Here is a 22063-nt window from a genome sequence, read left to right as displayed (position 1 = left end):
GCCTTTTTTTGTTTTTTTTCTTTCAACTCGGTTACCAGGGTAACCTGGTAAAGCACAAAACTGGAATTTAACAAACATAGGTTGACCTCTCCCGATTGCAAGGTGATTAACTGGGAGAGTTCTATTGGGTCGATTTAATTTAAGTTAAAACCTCTTAAATGTGTAAAACAGCGAAGATAACTTATGAAATGTTTACTTCTTCTCAAAATACTGAAAGATGTGGACTAACGAGGCTATGTCCACCGCTTAATTCATTAGCCCGATTTTTAATGCATCTTCGCGATCTGAGGTGATAACTTCTTCCGCTCGTCCCGGATATAAATGTAAGAAAGTGTTTCCAAGACGCCTCAATACCTATGCTCTTGTTAAAAATTGCATGGAAAATAAACTCCATTCCTCCCGGAAAATAGATTTGGTCTCACGAGCGTTTTTGAGGGGTCTTACAGCCGAGCAAAGTGATATTTCTAATTTGAATTGGAATAAAAGGAACCATCAGTAACTTAAAAAACTACTAGATGGGGTTTTCAAGCGCTCGCGACAGTTGCCATAAAAAACAGCGTTTAATAAATGCAGATTCAGTTTATCGTATACATTTGCATTTGAATAAGTCGTGTCAGGGATCACTTTCGAAAAGTAAGACGTCGAAACACTGATGAAAGAGTACAGCGAGTTCAGTTGGAACCATTGCAAAACACGGGGTCGATTCTCTGAGAATCTTTAAAGTATTCGGCTATTGGTTATCTGCGCTGCTGCAGGCTTCAAATTCATTTTTCCGACGTCGAAGGGACGGAGCTACGAATCAGATAAGGTACATTTGTTATTTTTTGTTGGTTTGAACAGCTGGGTGTTGAGTCTGCCATAAGAAATGTTCCATAGACATTCTATGTTTCTCTTAGCATGAAACACAACAACACACAACCGGATATATAGTTCTGGTAGAATCGATGGCAGCTTGGTAAAATGAGGCAAAATTTTCAGTTGTGTAACATCCTTGTAATTTACACCATGTTAAAACGCTTCAACTCGAGAAGAGCGACCTGTTAATTAATGTTGCACAAGGTTAAGAGTACAAGGAAAGAGTGACAGTAAAGACCTGAGGTGATCTGGAGAGCTTGAAATTGTCAAAAACGTTTTTATTGTTTCCACAGTTTGATGCCGACTAAGAGCTCTTGAATCGAATTGTCAGCGAAAAGTGCTCCTTCTGTAGCTATCAGTCTTGCACATCAAATAATTCGTCCGCGTGTTACATATCAGTGCGTTTAGTGTAGCTTTATTTCGCTTCCCTCACATATTGGCGGAAGATGCAAAGAGTACTCTTCAATCGTGGCTTCTTATTTTATCGACAAATATTTTTTTCCCTAAGGCTGCGATGGTAAATAAATACACCAGCAAGCCAAGTTATATATTCCACCGGCGTTTTCGTTTAATTCACGCTGTGGAAAACTTTGTCGCTTTGACGGAATATTCTGTTATAATTAAATCTATCCTTCAATTTTCGTTAGTTTCTTATTCCTTATTCGTTTTGTCGCCATTGCACAAAGCTAGTCATTTCATTAAAAATTTGACAATGGAGGGAGTTTGAAGTATGACGCGTACGAAGTTCTCTTAACTGCATTTTACCTTCGGAAGACTCGTTATGTTAGGCAGTCAAACTACTTGCATTATTGATTAAACTGTTGGAAATGGATCAGATCGATCGATTGTGAGACGGCTTTGCCGGTTAACAGAAAACCACAAACACTTCGCGATTTTTCAGTGAACGAAATTGTTTTCTCGGTTCGAGATGCGGGTTTAACTATGTTGGTGTAAAGCTATTCTTGTTTGTGGCTTGTTGAATTCGGGGAAAAACCAGTTTCTTTTTTAATAAACTGAATTATTTATTGAGAAAAAGTCTCGATCAAATGTTAATATCATTTTGGGTTCAAGCTAGAGATGTTTTACCGCATAAAAATTATTAGTACAGTTTGGCAGGTCCGGTTGGACAAATGAAACGATATCTATGGAAACACGACTCAAAAAGTTTATTTTGCTTATTCATCAAAAAATTTTAATATAACCAGAGGCAAAGATTTCCACGACTAAATATCAAGAGATTTTTACCAACTAACAATCCTCTTACAGAAGACATTAAAAAATTTGTTACGGAATTGTAAAGCTTAAAAAATTTTAGGAGACATATCTTCGATTTCTATTTTTAAGGACATATTTTAAGTTCTGTACTGAATTGCGAAAATTCATCCTCTATTATAGAAGCCTAAATAAAATCCCTTTTTTACTAATTTTGTGCAACGGTAAATCAACGACTAGATATGTTCGAGTAGTTTGGTCTGAAATTTCTTTTCCTGTGGAGTATTGCAAATGAGGATGTGGCAAAAGAAAAGCAAATAGTTCTGAAGGAAGTCGCGCTCTTTCATTTACTTGTCCTCTCTAATTCGTTGAGGTTCTTGGACATAATTGCCGAGACCGATGTTTAAATTCAATTTCCAGTTTAAATCGCATGCCCATGATGAAACTCGCAAACATATTTAGATGATAGATGGCGAGGAAATTAGTGCTTTTTCGAAATTTCCAAAAATCCTCATTAGTCGAAATTACATGTTGAATGCCCATTTTTCATTGTTCGAATTTGACACCATGGATAAGAAAGAAAAATGAAGACAATCTAATTTTATTCCATAGCCACTGAAAGCGACAATAGAAAAGAAAATAGTATATTTTATGGGTCGCAAATGTCATGACATACTCTTTTTCGTTCAAGTGAAGTTTCCTTTTTTGGCCAACGAATTCCTGAACTCTGGAAGTTGTCACAGTTCTGACAATTATTTTTAATGCGAGTGTCAGTTGGAAAAACGGACTTAGCATCAAAAAGGAAATGAAATGAAGGACTTTAAAAGGCTTAAATTGATCAACTCATCCGGCAAAGAACGAATTCAACTCCAATTAACCAATAGTAATCCAAGAGGAGTTTTCACCAATCAGATTTAGCAATGCTCACAAAATGATTGGCAGGTGCTCGGGAATCTCATCGAATCTTCTACATATGAAGTTAATGCATTTTAAAAATGTTCATTGAATTTCGTTTTTATGGCTAAGTATTGAGACAATAACAGCTGGTTTTCTAAGATGTCAGATTGAATGAATATTAAAAGAATATAACGAAAATTAAAGAAAAAAAAATCCTGCTCCCTCTTTGGAGTTTTAGTTCTTGTGGAGGGAGCAAAAGAACAGCAGAAAGATGGAACGTAACAGCAAACTAGGTGTGACGCCAGGTTTCGAAATTAGTCAAACCCAGGCCACAGCAAACGCTTTCGTCACTCTGCCAACCCTGGCCCCCACTCTTCCACTCCTCCCTTGATAAGAATAAGGTGCAGTAACGTTCATTTAAATCATTGAAGTTAACTATTAACCGAAAAAGAGTTTCTTTTTTTATTTCTGCGCCAAATGCATGCAACCTATAATGAATGGTCTCGCTATTACCTATCATCAATGAAAATCATAAAACGTTACCCATGTTCTAGCTTATTTTTACGGTTTGAACTATTTAATAATGGGATCATGCTTTTACTGCCCGACGTTAAGAACGCCGAGAAGTAATTGGAGACTACTCTTTGTAACGTAGTCAAACCCTTTTATACGACTGCTAGCAAAGCGACTTGAGTCGTTATTACTCGGGGGACGTCCTCGTTTATTTAGAAGAATACCCCCAGCTTTCAAATAGCTGATTATCAAATCAAGAGGCAGTTTCGTTGTGCAGTGTTTTCAAAGATACCTCCAGGAAATTACATTTTCTTTGCCTTTATTCGCTATCGCCCAAGGTGGACGACAAAATTTCTGTAGGCGCTACAAGATGATAACCGGTGACAGTCGCTGACATTTACATTACTTTTGCCGAGGTCACTTCGGTAAAAAATTTTGAACTTTTCCGAAGCCAGTCATGCTAGTGTTGAGGAAATTTGCCAAAGGTACTGCCCCAAAAGGTTGTCAAAATGTTCCCAAAGTTACTGCGCCGAAGATTGTCGTAGTCTGTCGTTGTTACCACGCCAATAGTTTTCAAAATTTTCCGAGGTCAAAAGTCGAGAACTGTGAGCTTGGCCGCATTTTTATGAATAGTCAGTGACTGTCATCGTAATAGTTATTTCAGAAGCTTAACCATTGCCTTTCCGAACGAATTTTGCTGTTTTGATCATTCAACTCAGTGCACTTGCACGGGATGAAGTACGATGCTAAAAATACTTTTTTTTCACAAATACCTGCATTATGGACGCTAAATAGACGGTAAAGAACATTGCTTAGTTTATGATTTTTTTTTTTGCTTAGTTTTTGGCCAAAACATCCTCCGACTCTCTTGAGAGAAATAAAAAATAATTCACCTGACGAGATCCTGCCATACTTTGCTCACCAGCGGCCATATAGCAAAAGCAGTGTTAATGGAGCAAGAAAATTCTGTTCACGTTCAAAAATGCGTTTTTCATACCTACGAAAGAAATTCAATTGCTCATTTTACAACATGCACACGCACATTGCGAAAGAACGCCTCGGTTATCAACGTCAAAATGAGGTGCCCACGTTGCCACAATTGTCATGCGCTCTAGCATCGATTTTGAATAAAGCGTAAGCCTTCAGTTCTTGCTGAGTGGCAGGCAATCGAGAAAGCAAAGCAAGTCAAACTCGGGCAAAAGTTCATTTGTTGCCTTTCTGTTTGGGGAATGAAACGTGAAGACTATTAAATCAGCCTGAATCCGAGGAGGTTAATGTTCGATACGGAAAACGTGGCAAAGGTGAATGAACAATTTTTTTCGATTTAATGATTTGTATTTTCGACTGTTTTTTTCAGTACATCATGGCTCTTTGAAAAAAGCGGTAGCTTACGCAAGAAAACATTTATATTATCCTCGGGACAAAAAACGAATTTTGGAGTAAAATAACGCTTTTTAACTGCGGTAGTAACCTCTCAATTTCGCCGCTCATACTTTAGATTAAGAGAAGAAAACACTGAAATCAATTCCACTTATTCCACTTTTATAAATCACGAAATTAAATCTCAAAGAATTTGTTCATTATGTTTCAATGTGCCCATATACCATAAATTTACATCCAGTCCGCAATACACGGTATCTTATCATTCAAAACAAACTTTGAAAAAAAGGGCGAAAAATCTGCCTGAGAAGCAAAAGAAGAATTCCGTGTTTACACGAAGAAGTGTTGGTTTGTGAAGTCCCTCTTTTTCCAAAATATGCAAATTTGAATGAAGCCTAATGATCAAGATTAACAAAGTTTTGTAAACAGCGCTTTAGAGCACATTAAACTTTGCCTTTTATCAAACTTAAAGACACTTATGGGTGACCGTTAACATGTAAAAAACGCCTTAAATAAGCATTAGTGGTTTTTCTGCCATAAATGTTTCATACCTGGAGGTTTTGTTGAAACAAAAAGTGGAAATTCAAGGTGCATTTCTGAAACTTATATATATCGTGTTATCTGCCATCTTTGCAAACAGAAACGAGAAATCATCAACTGCAGCTGCTGTCCGAGCAATTAAGGAGCGATAGAAGCGTATTAAAATGCATGTTATTTTTAGCGGCAGTACATTTTCTTCCTTAATTAGCATTCATTGCTGTGCGCCGTTCAATCTTTCGAACTGTCAGGGTTGTCAAACTACAACTGGATCGTAAATGGTGGAAACTGAAAGCATTTATATTTTTTAATTAAGAAAGTGCTTAAAAGCGCAGAGAATCAGTGTATTCTTCAATTTTAGGTATGACATTTACTTTGTAAGGTTTTTTTTTTTTTAAATTGTAGAACCAGCCATGACATTTAATTTTGGCTGGGGGTAAGATAATCCAAGCTAAAGGAATTTGCATTTTATGGTCGCCACAAAGAAGGAGTTTGTGCTTCTTTGTTTTGTAGCTTATTTCTGGAAATTAAACAAAATCAAGCAATTATTATTCTACTTAGTATGTTACAGTGCAAGATGAAAGAAATTTTATATTTAATTGAGCAAAATTCTACTCCAACTTGCACCAGGCACGCCAGTTATCAATTTGAGGTCATGCTAGCAATTGCGTGAGGTTTGCGTGAGGTTTGCGTGAAGTTTGCGTGAGGTTTGCCAGACAAAATACGCGTAAAGTTTGCATGCACTTGGAATTTGCAATTATTGGACTGAAAGCTAAGCAAATTATGTTGAAAACAACATCAAGATTAGGCAATGGCAGATTGATGATTTGACGACATCGCAAGCAGAAAAAGTAAAAAGACAAGCTGTTATCGAAAAAAATTCTCACAATAAAAAAAAATCAAAACAAAAACAAAACAGATTGTTGATATTCTTTGTGTAGCACAAATTTGCACGACGCAAGAGAAATGGAAATATATGGTGTGGTGTTGTCATTGGGCTATGCGGGACAACACGTTAAAAATAAAAAAAATGGTATTAACACTACACAAACGCATGTTTTTTTGTTTTATCCCAAAATTTCTGAGGATAAAGTTTTCTTAGACATGAAATATTGTTTGTAGAAAGAAAACATCATGATACAGGTGCAAACCTATTTTTTTTTCCTTCTTTTTCAAGGACAAAGAAGCATTCATTAAAAATGAATAAAAAGACGCTATTATTCGAGGAAAAAAGGCCAGCAAGCACTCAGTCGTCTTTGATAAATTACAACGGAGGTACGGTTTGGGAGGTTGGGGAGGTTTGGGACGTTTTGTACGGTGGTACTCGCCTCTTAAACGGTTCATATTGCACGCAGTCACGTTGCTGTTTTGTTGCCCAATTACAGGTCATGTGACGCGGTATTTTAGCTGTTGTTGCGGTTTTTTATTTTTTTCCAAAATTTGTCACACTATTGCTTGTAGACACCTTTATTCCGTTAAAGGAAAGCATTGAACCTCCTAAGACTTTAAAGTGCTTTGTGATGAAAAAGAGTTCACCAGTACATAACCTGCCTTTCATCATTAGCAAGACTCAAATACAGCTCCCTATGACGGTGACGCCAAAGAACTAGGACATGACTGAAAGCAGGTTCTTTTAAATCGTGTTAGTTTATGACTTTTTACAAAACATTTTAATTTACTGCCGGAATTTCCCGGGGCCGAGTGGAAAAAGAAGGGGGAACCACGTAACGATAAAGATTTCATGCTTCATTATTAGAAACCAACTAAATATAGAAATCGCCGACAAAAATAGGAAGTTGAGGAAATAAATCTGAATTATACCCACGCAACTAAATATAAGAACCCACTTTTAAAATTTAATTTGTGGTTAAATTGATGCGACGACGCCGGGTCTCCGGTTAAAACGCTATTGTCGTATATGAGTTAATCAGGTCTTACGGTTTACAGATTCAAATCCATCTTAAGCTTACCAATTCTCGCAAGAGAACAATTTATCGGTCAATGGGTGGAGATGAAGCAAGAAAATGATCGTAGGAGAGCCTCACTGTAACTTCCCCCCATTTTCGTCATTTAAAACCAATCCTTGAGTTCCTGCTATTTGCCGCAGGAGGGTGGCACAAAATCAAACAATCAAATATTGTCCACTTTTCTGCCATATATATATATATATGTATATATAGTTAGTTGTGGGATATCACATAACTGATACACGAGATTAAATTATCTTCAAATTTCAGCCACATATATCGTCCAATCCCGCCAGATATTATTCTTGTTCTGCTCATTACCAGGTTGTGCTATAGGATACACTCAACCGCTCCAGGGAATGCCGCAAAGCATGATTCTCGTATACGTGACTCAGTTACCAATCCTCATATAGCAATCTTCGAAACAACCTCAAGCGACCTTTGTATGGTACAAAACCTACACAGAAAGATGAACAATTTTCAATTGTCTGTGAAAACGCCGTGACATGAGCAAAGGACAATTGAGCGCTTCAGCTAAAGGGCTCCTGATATTTGCCCCTTTCATGTGGGTCCATCTTAGCTTAATTTAATGCCCTATCTGGATTTTTTTTCTTTTATCCGAGCAGGTTATGCCAGAAGCTTAAAATTGGGGAAATATGCGCTTATGAACGAACATTAACCGATAACATAATGCATGACATCGATGATAAAAATGTAATTTCGATTCCATTTGTCTTGACCACTTATTTTTTTACGTGAGGAAAACATTCAAGTAAATTCGGAATATCTATCTCAGTGATTTTATACTAAAACGGAAAAATGGTTGAAAAAAGTATTAGTTACGGGCTGTTCTGAGTTTTTAGAAAAAATTAGTAATAAGCAGCGACTCGCTCGTCTATTTACAGGACCTTTTGGGTATCGCGAGTGAATTGACATTTGTGCAACAACTGATTCATGTCTGAAACAAAGAACATATCTTTTAAACTTAATAACCTTCATTACATTCGTCTTTTAGGAAAAGAGAGGTATGTTTGAACAACTACACTAAAGTACTATTTAAACAACAGTGAGATATTGCCTTTTCAGTTGCTGCTATTTCGTTTCATAAAGATCTGCACCGGTGTATCAAAACACAGAGTTTGTCTAGAACAATTCCTCAATTTTAAAGAGGCAAAATCTATCTTCATGACACAACTCACGTTTGATGAACTTACAAGTCAATATTCAAGTAATTTTCTAAGAGTAAACTAATACTTGTTATGCATGTTTGCTCATTGTACGTCATATCCAAGAAAGCTTTGTTTTCGAACATGATCACCACGAAAGATTTATTCACAAGCAAAAAAAAATATATTTATCTTTAAAATCAAAATTAATCACGTTATTGTTGAAACAAAAGCTGTCTTGTGCATTCACCCTTCGGGATTTTTCAGCAAATAAGCTATATTTAATATTTGAATTTCAAACCTTTTTTTGGCTGTGTTACGTGAAATGAGACCGATTTTTCGACAGATTCCTGTGAAAGAGTAACTACATATTTTCAAGGCTGAAGTCTAAAAATTTTAAAAACCATCAGCAACAAAACGAAACAAAATACTTCAGCTCAAGAATAATTTACTAATGCTTCTTATGGCAGGAAATTTCTTTAGGGACCCTCAAAGCGACGGTGACTATACGGGCTAAATGATATACCAAGCATAAATCTGAAAAGAAAACGGCAGGTTATGAATGTTAAGTTAACAGCCTGTTCTGAACGTTGTACTGGGAACAATGATTTCACGATTATCCGATCTTGTCAATGTTTATGGTTTTCAAATACTCTGGATAATGTGCGCTATAAACGCATTGTTATGCTGGTTAATTCACGGAAGACCTCAGAACATGATTCCATATTCATTTAATATTTTTCTAGACGGCTGACGTCAGAGAAATATATCAGAAATTAACTCATGACCGATAAGGCGTCACATGGTTATTTCACAGGCTGTGTACAAGTCCTAGCTTCACTTCAAGAATACGCTTAGAAGTTTTTTAAGCTTGCCTTCTTTTTTCTTACAGTTTCCTGTTATTGAGTTAGTTTCCAAAGATGTCGCCGCTTGTGTTTACGTCCTGTCTTTTGAGCACCTGGGTGTTGTGTTCAATCGTTGCCTTCGCCGAGATGGATGAATCTGCGCAAGGTATGAAAATGTTTGAGTTTCTATGAAAATGTCGCTCTCAATAAAATCGGTTTAAGTGTTTGCTTCACAGAATGCAAATCACCTTAAGTTCTTTTGAAATACTTTGTTAGATCTTCATCGTGTCTGCTGAAAATTCGGATGTATTTAAATGGTGTGCGTCTATTAAATACGCTAAGAGGAATTATAGTTTGGAATTTTATTCCACATTAGAAGGCCGCGCGTCTTGTGTCTCATCGTGAAACTTGCTCAAATTGTCTCGTTATTTCTCAGCGTGGTTTTTTTTTCTGCGTTACGTCGGCTTTCAAAGAAGTTCATTATGCTATTTTTATTCTATTAACAATCTCTCTTCTTGTGCCGAAAAATAATTGAATTTCGCAATGAAATGTTTGAGCGTTGCCTGAAGGAAGAATTTAACCTTTTCATTTTAATATTAGTGATATGACGACCCCCTGGTATTCGGAGGTTTTTGATTTTTAAAACACACATTACAAGACAGAAATAAACACTGAGAGAAGGTTTTTCTTCAATATTTAATGACACGAATACATGTTCACTGAGAGTTGCTAAGATTTTAAGGTCTCGGGTTTTTTCTCAGCTAGTCGAAATTTATAAGTAGCCACAGTATGGAATCAAAACATTTTCCGTTTTGCGTCTTAACTCAAAAGGTTAAAGAAGAATAAAATTTTCATCACTATAAAAAACGTTCAGTGATATAGGTGAAAAATCAGTTCTCCCATTCCTTTGTTTCGAGAGTTAATTTCACTGAAAGGCGCACCAGCCTAGGAGCTTCTTTTACTTTTCATTATTATTCAAAAATTTTAAACTGCCATATTCATGTTTGAAATTGTGTTCCTTTCAATCAAAGTATACCCTTGCTTCTCCTACTATCTGTCTTCGCGTTAGTTACACGTGTATTTCATGTGTGTAAATGTTTTCATGTAGAAATCTGCAAGAGAGTAGATATCGCTGTCATTTTGCAAATGAAACAATTTCCCTATCGGACTTCTCCCTTGGTGGTTCAGGAACATAACTAATTTGCACGAGTGATAGAAAGGCACAATTAAATCAATATCGGGTCCACTTTGGTTGGCTTTCCTTAGAGTCTTTAATCCTAATTTTCCGTCTAGAGCTCTTGGTTGGTAGTTTTGATGAATATAAAACTTCAAGTAATTTTCGTGTTGAAATATTTTCGAAAATTCCAAATAGATTTTGAAATACATTCGAGCATTTTTTGAAAATCTAATCCGTTAGATCTAAAAATGTTCCAGTATGCTTTGTACTGTTAAGTCTTGTTTCGAAATCAATTTATAATTCTAAATGGCAGGCTTGGAATTTGAATAATTTTGTTCTATCATAGACTGGGTAATAAACGATAAAGTGAAAATTCGAGAGAGATTTCGTTTTGTGTTGTGTATTTTGGAGAAAGGTAACGACTTCTAACGATGAACTTAAACACCATTCCCTTACTAAACGAATTTCGTAAATCAAAACGGAATTGTTCTTTGTTGTAATATTTTTCATCGTGCGTTTATTTTCAATGCAGCTTTAAAAGCCTTTAACAGCCTTGAGAACCTAATAGAAAGCGAATGAAAGTGAACTAATTATAAACTGCGCGTTTACTGAAATCATTGTCCACATGCTAATCGCAAAAACCCAAATGCAAACTACTTTGAGGCTGTTTTCAGTTGGAAACGTAGTTTTTCAAGTTTTTCATAATTTATGGCCTTAGATACAAACTGGTGTTAATTTCGATCAATAATCTTGCTTCCGACCCTAGTTACGTATTGACGCTTTCCATGTTCTCCTAACACAAGTTTGTCTTATCAGTTTAGAACTTATTTTCGATCCAGAAAGCTCAGTTTCATGAATTAACTCGGCTGCAAAATAATTATAGTGTCTTCCGAAGTTTCGAGAAAATGCTCTAACCATAAAAGTACAATATTAACAACTGAGGTTACTATGACATAGCTGCCAAGTAATAGGCTGTCATAAAAGGGGGATAACAAACACTGAATGAGAAAACTGCGCATTTTGCATTAATTACGGTAATATTAGCTTTTTTGTAGCTAGGATTTTTGTAACTCGTTTGATATGAAAGCCACCAATTGACGCACCGCTGTCAGCTAAAGTTAACAAGCTGACGAGCAGGTTAATGCGAAACGATGTGCGAAACGAAAGGCCACCAAAACGTCTTTAGGCAAATGAAACATCGTGTATTTTGTTAGGAAGTTTCAATACCACTATGAAGATAACAGAAGTTGGAATTCATAGCACAAAACTACAGATAAGATTTCTCAAGGGTAAAATCTGGGTTGAAAAAGGTGATTTTTGTTTGTTTTTACATATGTTTCATGAATTGATTATTTTTCTTTGTCATTTTTCAGTGCTTTATTGTTCATTTCCTTTACAGCGAAGTGACATCTTAATTCATCCCCCTGTTGAGACCACAAGGCTAGAAATCTTATCAAATTTACATGCAATCTTTGAAATCACTGTCAACATGGCGTCCGCAGTTAGCGTCATGCAATACCAAGGTTAATTTCGGAAACAAACTATTTGATTGTTTAGTCTTTGTGTGAACTTTACGTCAGAGAATCTGAAATGTGTTGTATTACCTTACTAGCTAAATTGAATTTCATCTTATAGCAGATCACGTATTGCATCGAGTATGAAATAAAGCTAGTATCAGCTACTGCTGAGTTTCATTCATGAGGTTATCTTTAAATATTTCGTTTTATCCTTTCCTATCCTCCCTTAAAAACTTTTAATACCTTTTTATGAGAACTGAGCCAGAAAATGTGGCAGTTTTAAGAATTGTTGAGGTTTAACTGATTAAACAGCCAGACGAAAATGCATTTTGAAATGACATGTTTAAAGAGGAGATAGTGTTTTATGTTTTGCAAAATAACACATCAGGCTTTTATCAGGGACCTCTATTGTATTATTCGTTGATGGTATTGTTTGAATCGTCAGTAAAATAACAGAAACTTTGTCACTGCTCTTTACTTTTGGTATACCAGTCAAAAGTAGTCTTTCCGTCACAGCCACTTTCAGCCAAGACGGTTTGTGGGGTGACGGTACAAATGCGCTCATTTTATCTCCATTCTTCATGGGAAAAACGATCGAAGCACTTTCTCGATTGATAAGTTCTTATGCAGTATAAGTATCCATATTTCTTCCTTCCGTCTCAGAAATACGTCACCAGTCATTTTGAATTGTTTGAATTTTTGATAGAAGATCGATATTAACTGATATTTAATCAAATTATTAAAAAAGGATTGTTAATAAAAAATTATTTCATTTTACGAGTTTTGTGGCTTTGCATTCAGGTTTACTTTTTCATCGTCTGAGTCTTTCACTCAAAAAGCAAAGGTTACGATATCTTAATATGTATAACAGTTAATAAAATAACTAAAAACTAAGATTAACTTCTAATCCCATATTTACGTTGACTATTTTTTCTGATCTAGAATCTGTTATTTGTGTCATTGTTGGGTCAAGGGTTAATACTTTAAATGAGGGTTACCCACACTTTCAACGACCATGTATGTACTCTTAATTAACTTTTCCATTTTTGACTGAAAAACGCTATTTTTGGCCTTCCCTTAATCTCTGATTTTTCCATTTTTTTCAACCACTAACCTCTAATTACTTTTACTTTTTAAATATTTTATAAATTGAATGAAGAGCCTCGGTTCTTTTGCTCCATTCTACTGAGACTGTTTTGAGATTGCAAGAGATACTGAAAGATACAATGGTCACAAAATAATTGAAAATAGAAATCTGAGCCTCATCTGTCCTTGTCTGCGGTTTTTAGTTTTATTAAAACTACAGTTTGGGGTAAGACGCGATATGAAAGAAGCAGATTGGAGAGTCGTTGTTTTCGAAGGAATGGTTCACAAAAAACATCACAATTCATTCTCCATTTTACAAGTAAAAAAATTTAGATTTCTCCTCTTTTTCATTAGTCTCCCTTGCAGCCCTTTCCGGCGTCGTCACGCAAGCGAGGCTCCCCGCAAAGGACTGCAAGGGAGACTACGTTTTCATTTTACATGATGTTGCCTTAGGAACTTTCATTTCTAGAGAACTCTTTTCAACTGCCAGTTTTATTACATAGTTCAACTTTATCACATGCGACAAACTCTTGACACATAGTGCTTTTTGTGTGAGTAAGACTACAGTCTGCTCGCTGAATTGCCGTGAACGACATTTACACAGAACAGTAAGGAAGATTTTGATATATTTTAAAACTAAGCTGTGTTGTGCCATTTTCCACAATTAACATTAAATGGTGAAAGTTTTAACAATTTTCGAAATAAAAATGAAAGGCGAACGACGACCGTCCCTTGCTGATGTTGGAGCAAACAGCTTCGCTTCGAGAAAGGTGGTTTATTTAACGCTAGAGGTGCTATTAGTAACATCCGTCTTGAGCACAGCTTTTCGACCTGTTTTTCAAGTATTTAGACCAAGGTAAAATACCAACAAACTGTACAAAATATCTGATAAAAGGAGAAAATGGCCGCGTTCTCAATCGAAGGCTTGGCCAGCAGGCATCACGTGTGCCACATCTGCTGTAGGTGTAGTCAAGCTCTTTTCGATTGAGTAAGTAAAACCAAAACCAAAGTAATTACAATGGCCAATCAAAGGAAAGGAAAATACTTTTAAGGGCCAATGAAAACTAAAAGTAAAAACAACCGAACTACCTAAAGCGCGGGAAAAGTGGGCGACCAAGTAGTGTCGCGATTAGTTTTAGTTTTGCATCTGATTGGTTAAAAGTGGCGCCAGTTTCCTGAACCAATTACTGAGCTAGGTAAAGTAAAACCAGAACACTCCCAAAATACTTTGCACTCTCAATCGAAAAATGCTTTAAAATGTTGCTATATCTAATATAGAAACGGTAACTTTAAATATCTTCATTTTTTTTCCGTTTGGACACCCTGGTAATCTTACTCAAGAACTGAGATTACTAGATCACCTGCTTAAGAACTACAAGACACGCAGACTTATCCGCCCCGTAAAGGATCGCTCCAAACCAGTTGTCATTGGTTTCAGTGCTGAGTTAATCGGCGTAGCTAAAGTGGTAAGAAAAATGCAACATATGATGCACGATCCTCGCAGTAGAGAGCGCTATTTATGCAATAGCGAAATTCAGACCTGAAAAAAATCAGGCCTGTACGGGATTCGAACCACTGACCTCTGCGATACCAGTGGTTCGAATCCCGTACAGGCCTGATTTTATTTTCAGGTCTGAATTTCGCTATTGCATAAATAGCGCTCTCTACTGCGAGGATCGTGCATCATACGTATCTAATACCGCAGTTCAAAATATATGAACTTCATATATACATTGTATCTGGGCTTATTACGAATCAACTTAACGGCCTGCTCCCAGTTGGCTTGTTAGCTCAATTGGTAGAGCGCTGCACTAGTATCGCAGAGGTCAGTGGTTCGAATCCCGGACAGGCCTGATTTTTTTCAGGTCTGAATTTCGCTATTGTATAAATGGCGCTCTCTACTGCGAGGATCGTGCATCATACGTATCTAATACCGCAGTTCAAAATATATGAACTTCATATATACATTGTAACCAAAAATGCAACGATTTAAAAGAGTTTGCAAAAAACTTTTATTCCTTTTGATGCCAATCAAAGAAGAAATTAGGCGGAGCTCGAATTCGAGGCATGTATAATGCAGGTCAACGAATCTTAGTTTGAAATTCAAAGTGTTTTCGAAATGTGACTGATGTTGTTATGGTTACGTATTTCGACATAAGGATGGTCACAAGATGCTCACCCAGCCAAACTAATTTAACGAATAATTTCAATTATGCAGGATGAAAAAGAGCAGATAATCAAGACTCACTTTTGGATTCGCTTGGTAAGTTTGTCCCTTCCTGCTTGATATTTGCGAGAAGGAACAAATAATAATAATGAATGATATTCTTAATTTGAAATACTGTTGCATTGAGATATTGAAGTTTTGTAGTGTTGTAGTGTTATAATTCTGTACGATAGAAAAATCATAAGAGAATGAAGAAAGAAGAGGGCTTGCCTCCATGGCTCATTGAGCCAAAACGTATTCGAATAAACTGCAAATAAACTCTTCCTTGATTTAATTCCGAGCATGATTCATCATGATCAGATTTGCTGCTGCTTCTGTGCTTGTTGTTGCTGTTGATTTTGTCACCAAGTGACATCTACGGACGAACAATCTTGATAAATTGTTCACTGAACATTCATCGTTCATTTGTTCAACTTAAGAAGTACAAGCATTTTTTGCAGGGATGCCCTGCTATTCCGTTATACCATATTCAAGTCGTTTTCGTTTAAGAATGACGCTATTCTTCGTAGGACTGGAACAATCCATACATGACGTGGAAACCAGAGGAGTACGGAGGAAACAAGGTGATGAACATTCCTCCCGAAATGCTTTGGGTGCCTGACATCATTTTGTACAACAAGTAAGCCTCGCTTTGATGAAGTCTTGAATAAGTAACTGTATTTGTATCCGTTCATCTGTTTTCGTGTACTTGTCCAACTATGGTGTCAGTCGGTCGGTAGTCTGGGTTGTTCGTCGATTTATCTGCCTGATTTCTTTGGCCTGTTTTATCAGGGACATCTTTCTATACTTCTGTGTTGATGTCGGTCATCCTCTATCTATTTGTCTCTTTGCAACATTTATCATTATCTCTTCTCCCTTTTTCCCTTTCAATCTTAAATGCCTGTCTGTTTTTCGATCTTTCTTTGCGTCGTTGCGACTCTGGGTCTTCTTCTTCTCAGTGTTTCTTCCTAGGAAACTACTATTAGATCCGTATATAACCACTAGCCTGAGCCATCCTGTGTGAACACTCAGTGTGAAGAAACATCACGGGAATTGCTAAGGCTTTACTTAAAAAAAAAACCTTATTGTACGGAAGCCTTTAGATCAATTGTTATGTGCCTTCTTGTTCCTTCAAAAGTATATCATAACTATACGCCGCTTGCAATGCTGCTCCCAGAAAAATAAGATGAAGGCCCCCTTTTTCTTCGATCTCCTTTCAATACGAACTTTTCTTTCCTAGGGATTCCTCTTCTGATTTTCAGCTTCCTTCCTTAAACAGGTGAGAATGATAAGCCATCCCTCTTAACGCGACAATTCTAACCAGTTAAACAATTTTTATCCCTCTCCTCAGCGCTGATGATCGCCTCAGCTTAAAAGCAACATCCGGATTCACAACGAGCGTCAAGGTCCGCCATGATGGAAACCAAACATGGCGGGCTCACATCATTTACAAGAGCATGTGTAACATTAACGTCAAGTATTTTCCATTTGATGAGCAGCAGTGTAAAATGGTTTTCGCCTCTTGGTCGCACGACGTGAGCACGATAGACTTAAGAAAGAGGAAAGGTCTTCCTGGAGGAAAAGCTGTAGCTAAAAAAGACAGAGGATCTGACGTGTTCCAGGAAAACGAGGAATGGACCGTGGAGTGGATTACCATCGAAAGGCACGAGGTGACAATGACAAACACCACACAGTCAGCAAACGGAATTCTACTAAGTCTTTGAACACTTTGATGTAGTTTGAGAACAAAATGATGATGTCTAGCTTGGAAAAGGAACCTTTCATAGTTGAGATTGCACAAGCATTTTCAATCCCAATCATTAGTAAACTGCGAAAAGATCCTTGAGACTTTGCCAAACTACAGTAGCTTGAACAACACCGAAAACTTTCCTTTTCATCTTGACATCAAGCTTTTACAGAATGACTTTGTCTGATTAATCCAGTTTGAGACTGCCTTACTTGATATCTAGACGTATATAATGAGTTCAGGTTATCTTTCTCTTGACAGAAAGAAAACGACTGTTGCGATTTACCGGTTGCTGATTTAACCGTCACGATGCTACTGCGTAGACGCACCTATTACTACGTCATGAGTCTTATCTTGCCCTGTACTCTCATAGCCTGTACCATCTTCCTGGAGTTTATTCTTCCAGCAGAGTCTGGAGAACGAGTGGGACTGGGTATCACCATCCTTTTATCGATGGCCGTGTTCCAAGAGCTGACCTCTGAGAAGCTTCCCTCAAGCTCAGAACACTTTCCTCTGTTAGGTGAGTGCAAGGGAAGGGTCCTTGGGTGAGTGTCATTTATCTCTACCAGGAGCCACTTAATAAATGTCAGTTATGATAATAAAACAACGGGGCATATTCCTAAGTGCCAGTAAGATACTAGTTTCAGACTCCCTGAATGCCGGTTAAGGCCCCCTCGGAGGTAAATCTCGCCTACGCTGCTGTTAAAACCTGTTTACTTTGCCTTCATGTAGCTATGTACTATTCAGTGTCCATCATGGAGATAGGCACAGCACTCGGCGCTACCTGCATCATTCTAAATTTTCACCACCGAAACACAAAGATGCCGAATTGGTTCCAAAAGATCGTGCTGGAATGGCTTGCCAAGATCGTGCGTTATGAGCTCACCTGCAATCGGCATCTGACAAACGGTGAAGCTTTAAATGACAGCACACAGAAAGTAATGCAATCAAACACAAATAGTGACAGGAAAAGGAACGACGCATTTGATTTGGAAAGAGAATCAATTGAATATGAAATGGACCTTTACGAGGAGTCTCGCGCGGGACGTGATCAAGTGCCCTTGGCCCAAAATGGGAACATTGCGACAAATCACGTCGTCAGGAAGCGCTCAGTCAAATGCAAACCGCAGGATTCTGAAACCGATGCCACAGAGGTACAGATATCAGAGGCGAAGTTTCCTTTATATGACTTCAACAGGGAAGAATTTTACAAAAAGCAATGGCAGGACGCGGCCAGGATCTTAGATCGATTTTTGCTGTTAGCATCGATTGTTATCGGGTCAGTCTCAGCCCTGAGTATTTTCTTGCAATCTCCTCGCATCAGAGAACTGTTTATTCCGTGACGAAGGGACCCCAACATCGTGTTTGGAGGGAAGTTGTTTGAGGCTGCAAACCATGACTTCGTAACTATTGAGTGACTTGCCCTTGCTGTGGAAGTGTTGGTGCTGCATCAGTAGTTGAGGGGGAAACGATATCAAAAAATCCATCTTAAATGGTAAGATTATTACCTTATCGAGACGCAAAAACATTGAAACAGACCATAATTTTTGCAAGATTTCGTGGAGCCAACGATTTAGGGTAAACTTGAGTTTAAGGCGTCAATTCTTTCAATCAATTCGTTGCTAACCTAGTGTTAGACAGTCAAGTATCTTCATTTGATCGATCAGATCTGGCCATCTGCATGAAATATACCTCGGCTAAAATTCAACCGTAAGGGTAAAAGTCGTGGTTTTGTGTTACTGATGCAGAATACTATCAAATCTTAAATGTTGGAAAAGTGGATTGTGAATGTACGCCAAAAACTTGACAAGACCTCCCCGAAACAATTAAAATCCCAAAAAACATGGCATGGACTCGAGAAGTCGGAAGCAAGACAAACATTAGATTCATTGTCTGATGAAAGGGCAGATTGTTTATTCAAGGGACCACGTCAGAGAATGGTTGTAAAACTGTGTCATTATATCCTCTAATTTAAAATAATGAATGAACGTTAAATTGATAAATAAGAACTCCTACAAAAAGGCAGTACTCTAAACTCCTAAGTCATAGGACTCTGCGACACGTTGAGTTCTTTTTCGATCGAGAAATGAAAAAATTACTTCTATGCGTTAAATAAAGCTACCAGGGTGCATAATCTCTAACTGAGTAAATAGGCCGAAAAGGGCTTGACGAGGCTTATATCATTACGCTAGAAAGTCAACCGTATCAATACAGTTTTTTTTAAGAAAAGGTGATGATAAACAAGCATCATGTGAGATCACTTACAGATAAAACCCCGCTCTCGAGGTTTTCCGCATCAGTTATAATTTATAATTTATAGAATTACCAGGCTGCATTAGGATAGGCGTGAGGGTGAGTTCATCGCAATGACGAATCATCCAGCGTAGCAAATCTTGATAAAATCACAGTAAGGTTGTTTAATGTATGTCAGTATTATTGTTCCACGGTCAAAAAATGTATAAAGTGTTAGTATCGACCCATCGGCTCAATTTCCGCCGTTTGCTCGGAACCGCTTTCCGATCTTCAAAAGAAGTTCGGAAGAAGAGCCTAGGCTCGTTTTCTGATCAGCCGTTGGTAATAGAGTCTAAAAGATCCCTACCGTCGAAACTGTAACACACAGCGGTCAAACGTCGAGCATGCGCAAAGGCCAGTCGCATGCCAGCATAAAAATTTGAGAGGAATACGTAAAGAAACAAACACTTTCTCGCAAAATAAGCTTTTAAAATTGAAATGCTCGGAGAAATCTCAAAAAGGAACCAAACTAGGGAAAGAAGTATATACTTAAGTGGCCAAAAATGTTATACTCTTTTAAAACACAGTGACTTACTAGAATGTGTGGTTGTTTGTACTTCGTGTGGGACAACTTGACTCTGACTGACAGCCACCATGTCACTGTAGCGTATGCACATGCGCAGACGTTTAGCCGTTGTGTTAATTGCAGTGAGCTGTCCCTTCTACCCAACAGTATCGTGGTGTAATAAGTAGATTGATAGATTTTTCATAAAGCTTAATTGTAAGAAACGACATGACATAGTAATGGATACCGACCACAAGGAAACAAAAGAGTTTTATCTAGAACTTGATTATTTTTTGAAGATATATTGAAAAGAAATTAAATGTAATAATGCATCCTTACTGAGTATTTTTAGTACTTCCTCTGCGTACAAAGAAAAACATCTAGAAGAAGAGCATGACTAACGTGGTATGTTTACAACTTTTGTGCTAATGCGTGCGTGCGTGTGTGAGTGCGCGCGCGTGTGTCCGTGCCTGCATGTGTGTCCGCACCTGTTTTAATGAATAGATAGAGCGAACGTGCAAGGACTGGTGCAAAGCGGAGACCGCAGCTCGCGTGTTTGTCATTTCAGGTGCGGCTCATACTTTGCTCGCGCTTTGGACGATGATTTAAGTCAAGGTATGACCAACACAGAAATATGGATGAGTAAAGACTCGGTCGTCAGCATTTGTGAAAACCTTGGCTATGTTGCTTAGTATGTCTTTTTTATCTGACCATTAAAGTCCGCTGATTACCGACATTTTCCTCGATGAAATCTTGATAAAATTTACACCGCCCACCGTGCAAACGTTATATAATCACACATTTATTTGGATATAAGACCCTTTTAACAAGTCGAGGAGGAAGTTATTTGTATAAAACGAGAGCTAATAAGCAGGGTTTTGTTTTGGCTTGTAACCAACGTTGAATATTGATATTTATTAAAAAGTAGATCATTGGATAATGCAATTCAAGACTTTTTATTGGCTCAGCCATTATGGTATATCAGCCAATATACCATAATCTACAAATATGGCAAGCGTACGTGTCAGCTTAGAATTAAAAGGGAGCTAAAGATTTAATAAAATTTAAAAATTTAATTTAACGTTTTTAATAAAACAATTATTCCACTCGAGCTTGTTGGATATGAGATGATTATAGCCAACTCGGCGCTACGCGCCTCGTTGGCTATCTATCATCTCATATCCAACGCGCGCTCGTGGAATAATTGTTAAGTATAGTTCATAAAGCTAGGATCTCTATGTACACAGCTTCACTGAATTCAAGGGGCCGCCACTTGAAGAGAACCAGTATTGTCATAGAACGAGTAAAAGCTTCCATTATATCCATTCTCTTCCATGCTGTTTTAGTGGTAACCGAATTAGATCCGAAAAAGAATCTCACAGGAAAGAACTATTCATAAATGGAAACAACTAACGAAGAAAAAAAAGTTGGTACTATCTGACGAACAAGAAAGGTTTTAATCAATTTATACAGCCCTCGATTGATTAGAGTTTAAGCCAATTAGAAATAAGCTTTCTCGATACTTGTTTTGGAGTTGTATATATTCTGATATCATACCAAGTTGTTAATTCAGATCTCTCATTTCGTTTAAAAAAATATCTGTTCGAAGAAAGGCCTAATACTCTTCAAACATTTTATTTGTGGCATGATGAAACCATGGAGGGTGAGTTCAGTCCAATCTTAAGGTCTCAATGTGATTAACGGTTAACCGTAAAACGGCCAAAAAAAATAGCCGTTAGGCGTAAAAATTAACACGTTTTAACCGTTGGTCGTAACAAAAGTTAACTGTTAAGCAAAATTCTGGAGACAACAATGGAAAGATATAAAATGTTAGCCGTAAATTGGTTAAGCGTTAGCCGTAAAAGCCATCACCCCATCGAGACCCGCTCTGTGAGCGAAATATTTGACGGCAAGTTGTTGAAAAAAAAAATAGGAATATAGGAATATATATATATCTCATTAACCAAGCGCGAGGGCCGTACTGGGAGAATATCGGCCCGAGGTCTTCACAGTACGGACCTCGCTGCGCTCGGTCCGTACAAAAAAGACCGAGGGCCGATATTCTTCCAGTACGGTCCCGAGCAAGCTTGGTTAATAAGAGATTTATTATACGACTGAAGTTCAAATGGACACAAGTGCGGTATCATTCGGGACCATTCGG

The 22063-nt window shown here is 37.5% G+C and overlaps 1 protein-coding gene across 6 annotated transcripts; it reads left to right on the top strand.

Moving 5' to 3' along the window:
• Window positions 1-619: 619 nt before the first annotated feature.
• Window positions 620-20240, top strand: LOC111342331 (neuronal acetylcholine receptor subunit alpha-7). Of its 6 annotated transcripts, none has more exons than XM_022949403.2 (10): window positions 620-808; window positions 6572-6669; window positions 9420-9538; window positions 14494-14618; window positions 15371-15415; window positions 15889-15998; window positions 16599-16637; window positions 16710-17028; window positions 17367-17625; window positions 17838-20240. In XM_022949403.2, exons 3-10 carry the CDS (start codon window positions 9448-9450, stop codon window positions 18446-18448), a joined length of 1599 nt encoding a protein of 532 aa, XP_022805138.1. In that variant the 5' UTR covers window positions 620-808; window positions 6572-6669; window positions 9420-9447; the 3' UTR covers window positions 18449-20240. The 6 variants fall into 6 exon arrangements, with proteins under 6 accessions (XP_022805138.1, XP_088589590.1, XP_088589591.1 ...); XM_022949402.2 differs by lacking the exon at window positions 620-808 and adding an exon at window positions 4624-4778; XM_088733464.1 differs by lacking the exon at window positions 6572-6669.
• The last annotated feature ends 1823 nt before the right edge of the window (window positions 20241-22063 follow it).

The sequence above is a fragment of the Stylophora pistillata genome, chromosome 9 (genome assembly GCF_964205215.1).
Source record: "Stylophora pistillata chromosome 9, jaStyPist1.2, whole genome shotgun sequence".
NCBI classification, from domain to species: Eukaryota; Metazoa; Cnidaria; class Anthozoa; order Scleractinia; family Pocilloporidae; genus Stylophora; species Stylophora pistillata.
The sequence above is the reverse complement of the archived record's forward strand: the minus strand, read 5'-3'. Positions and strand labels throughout refer to the sequence as shown.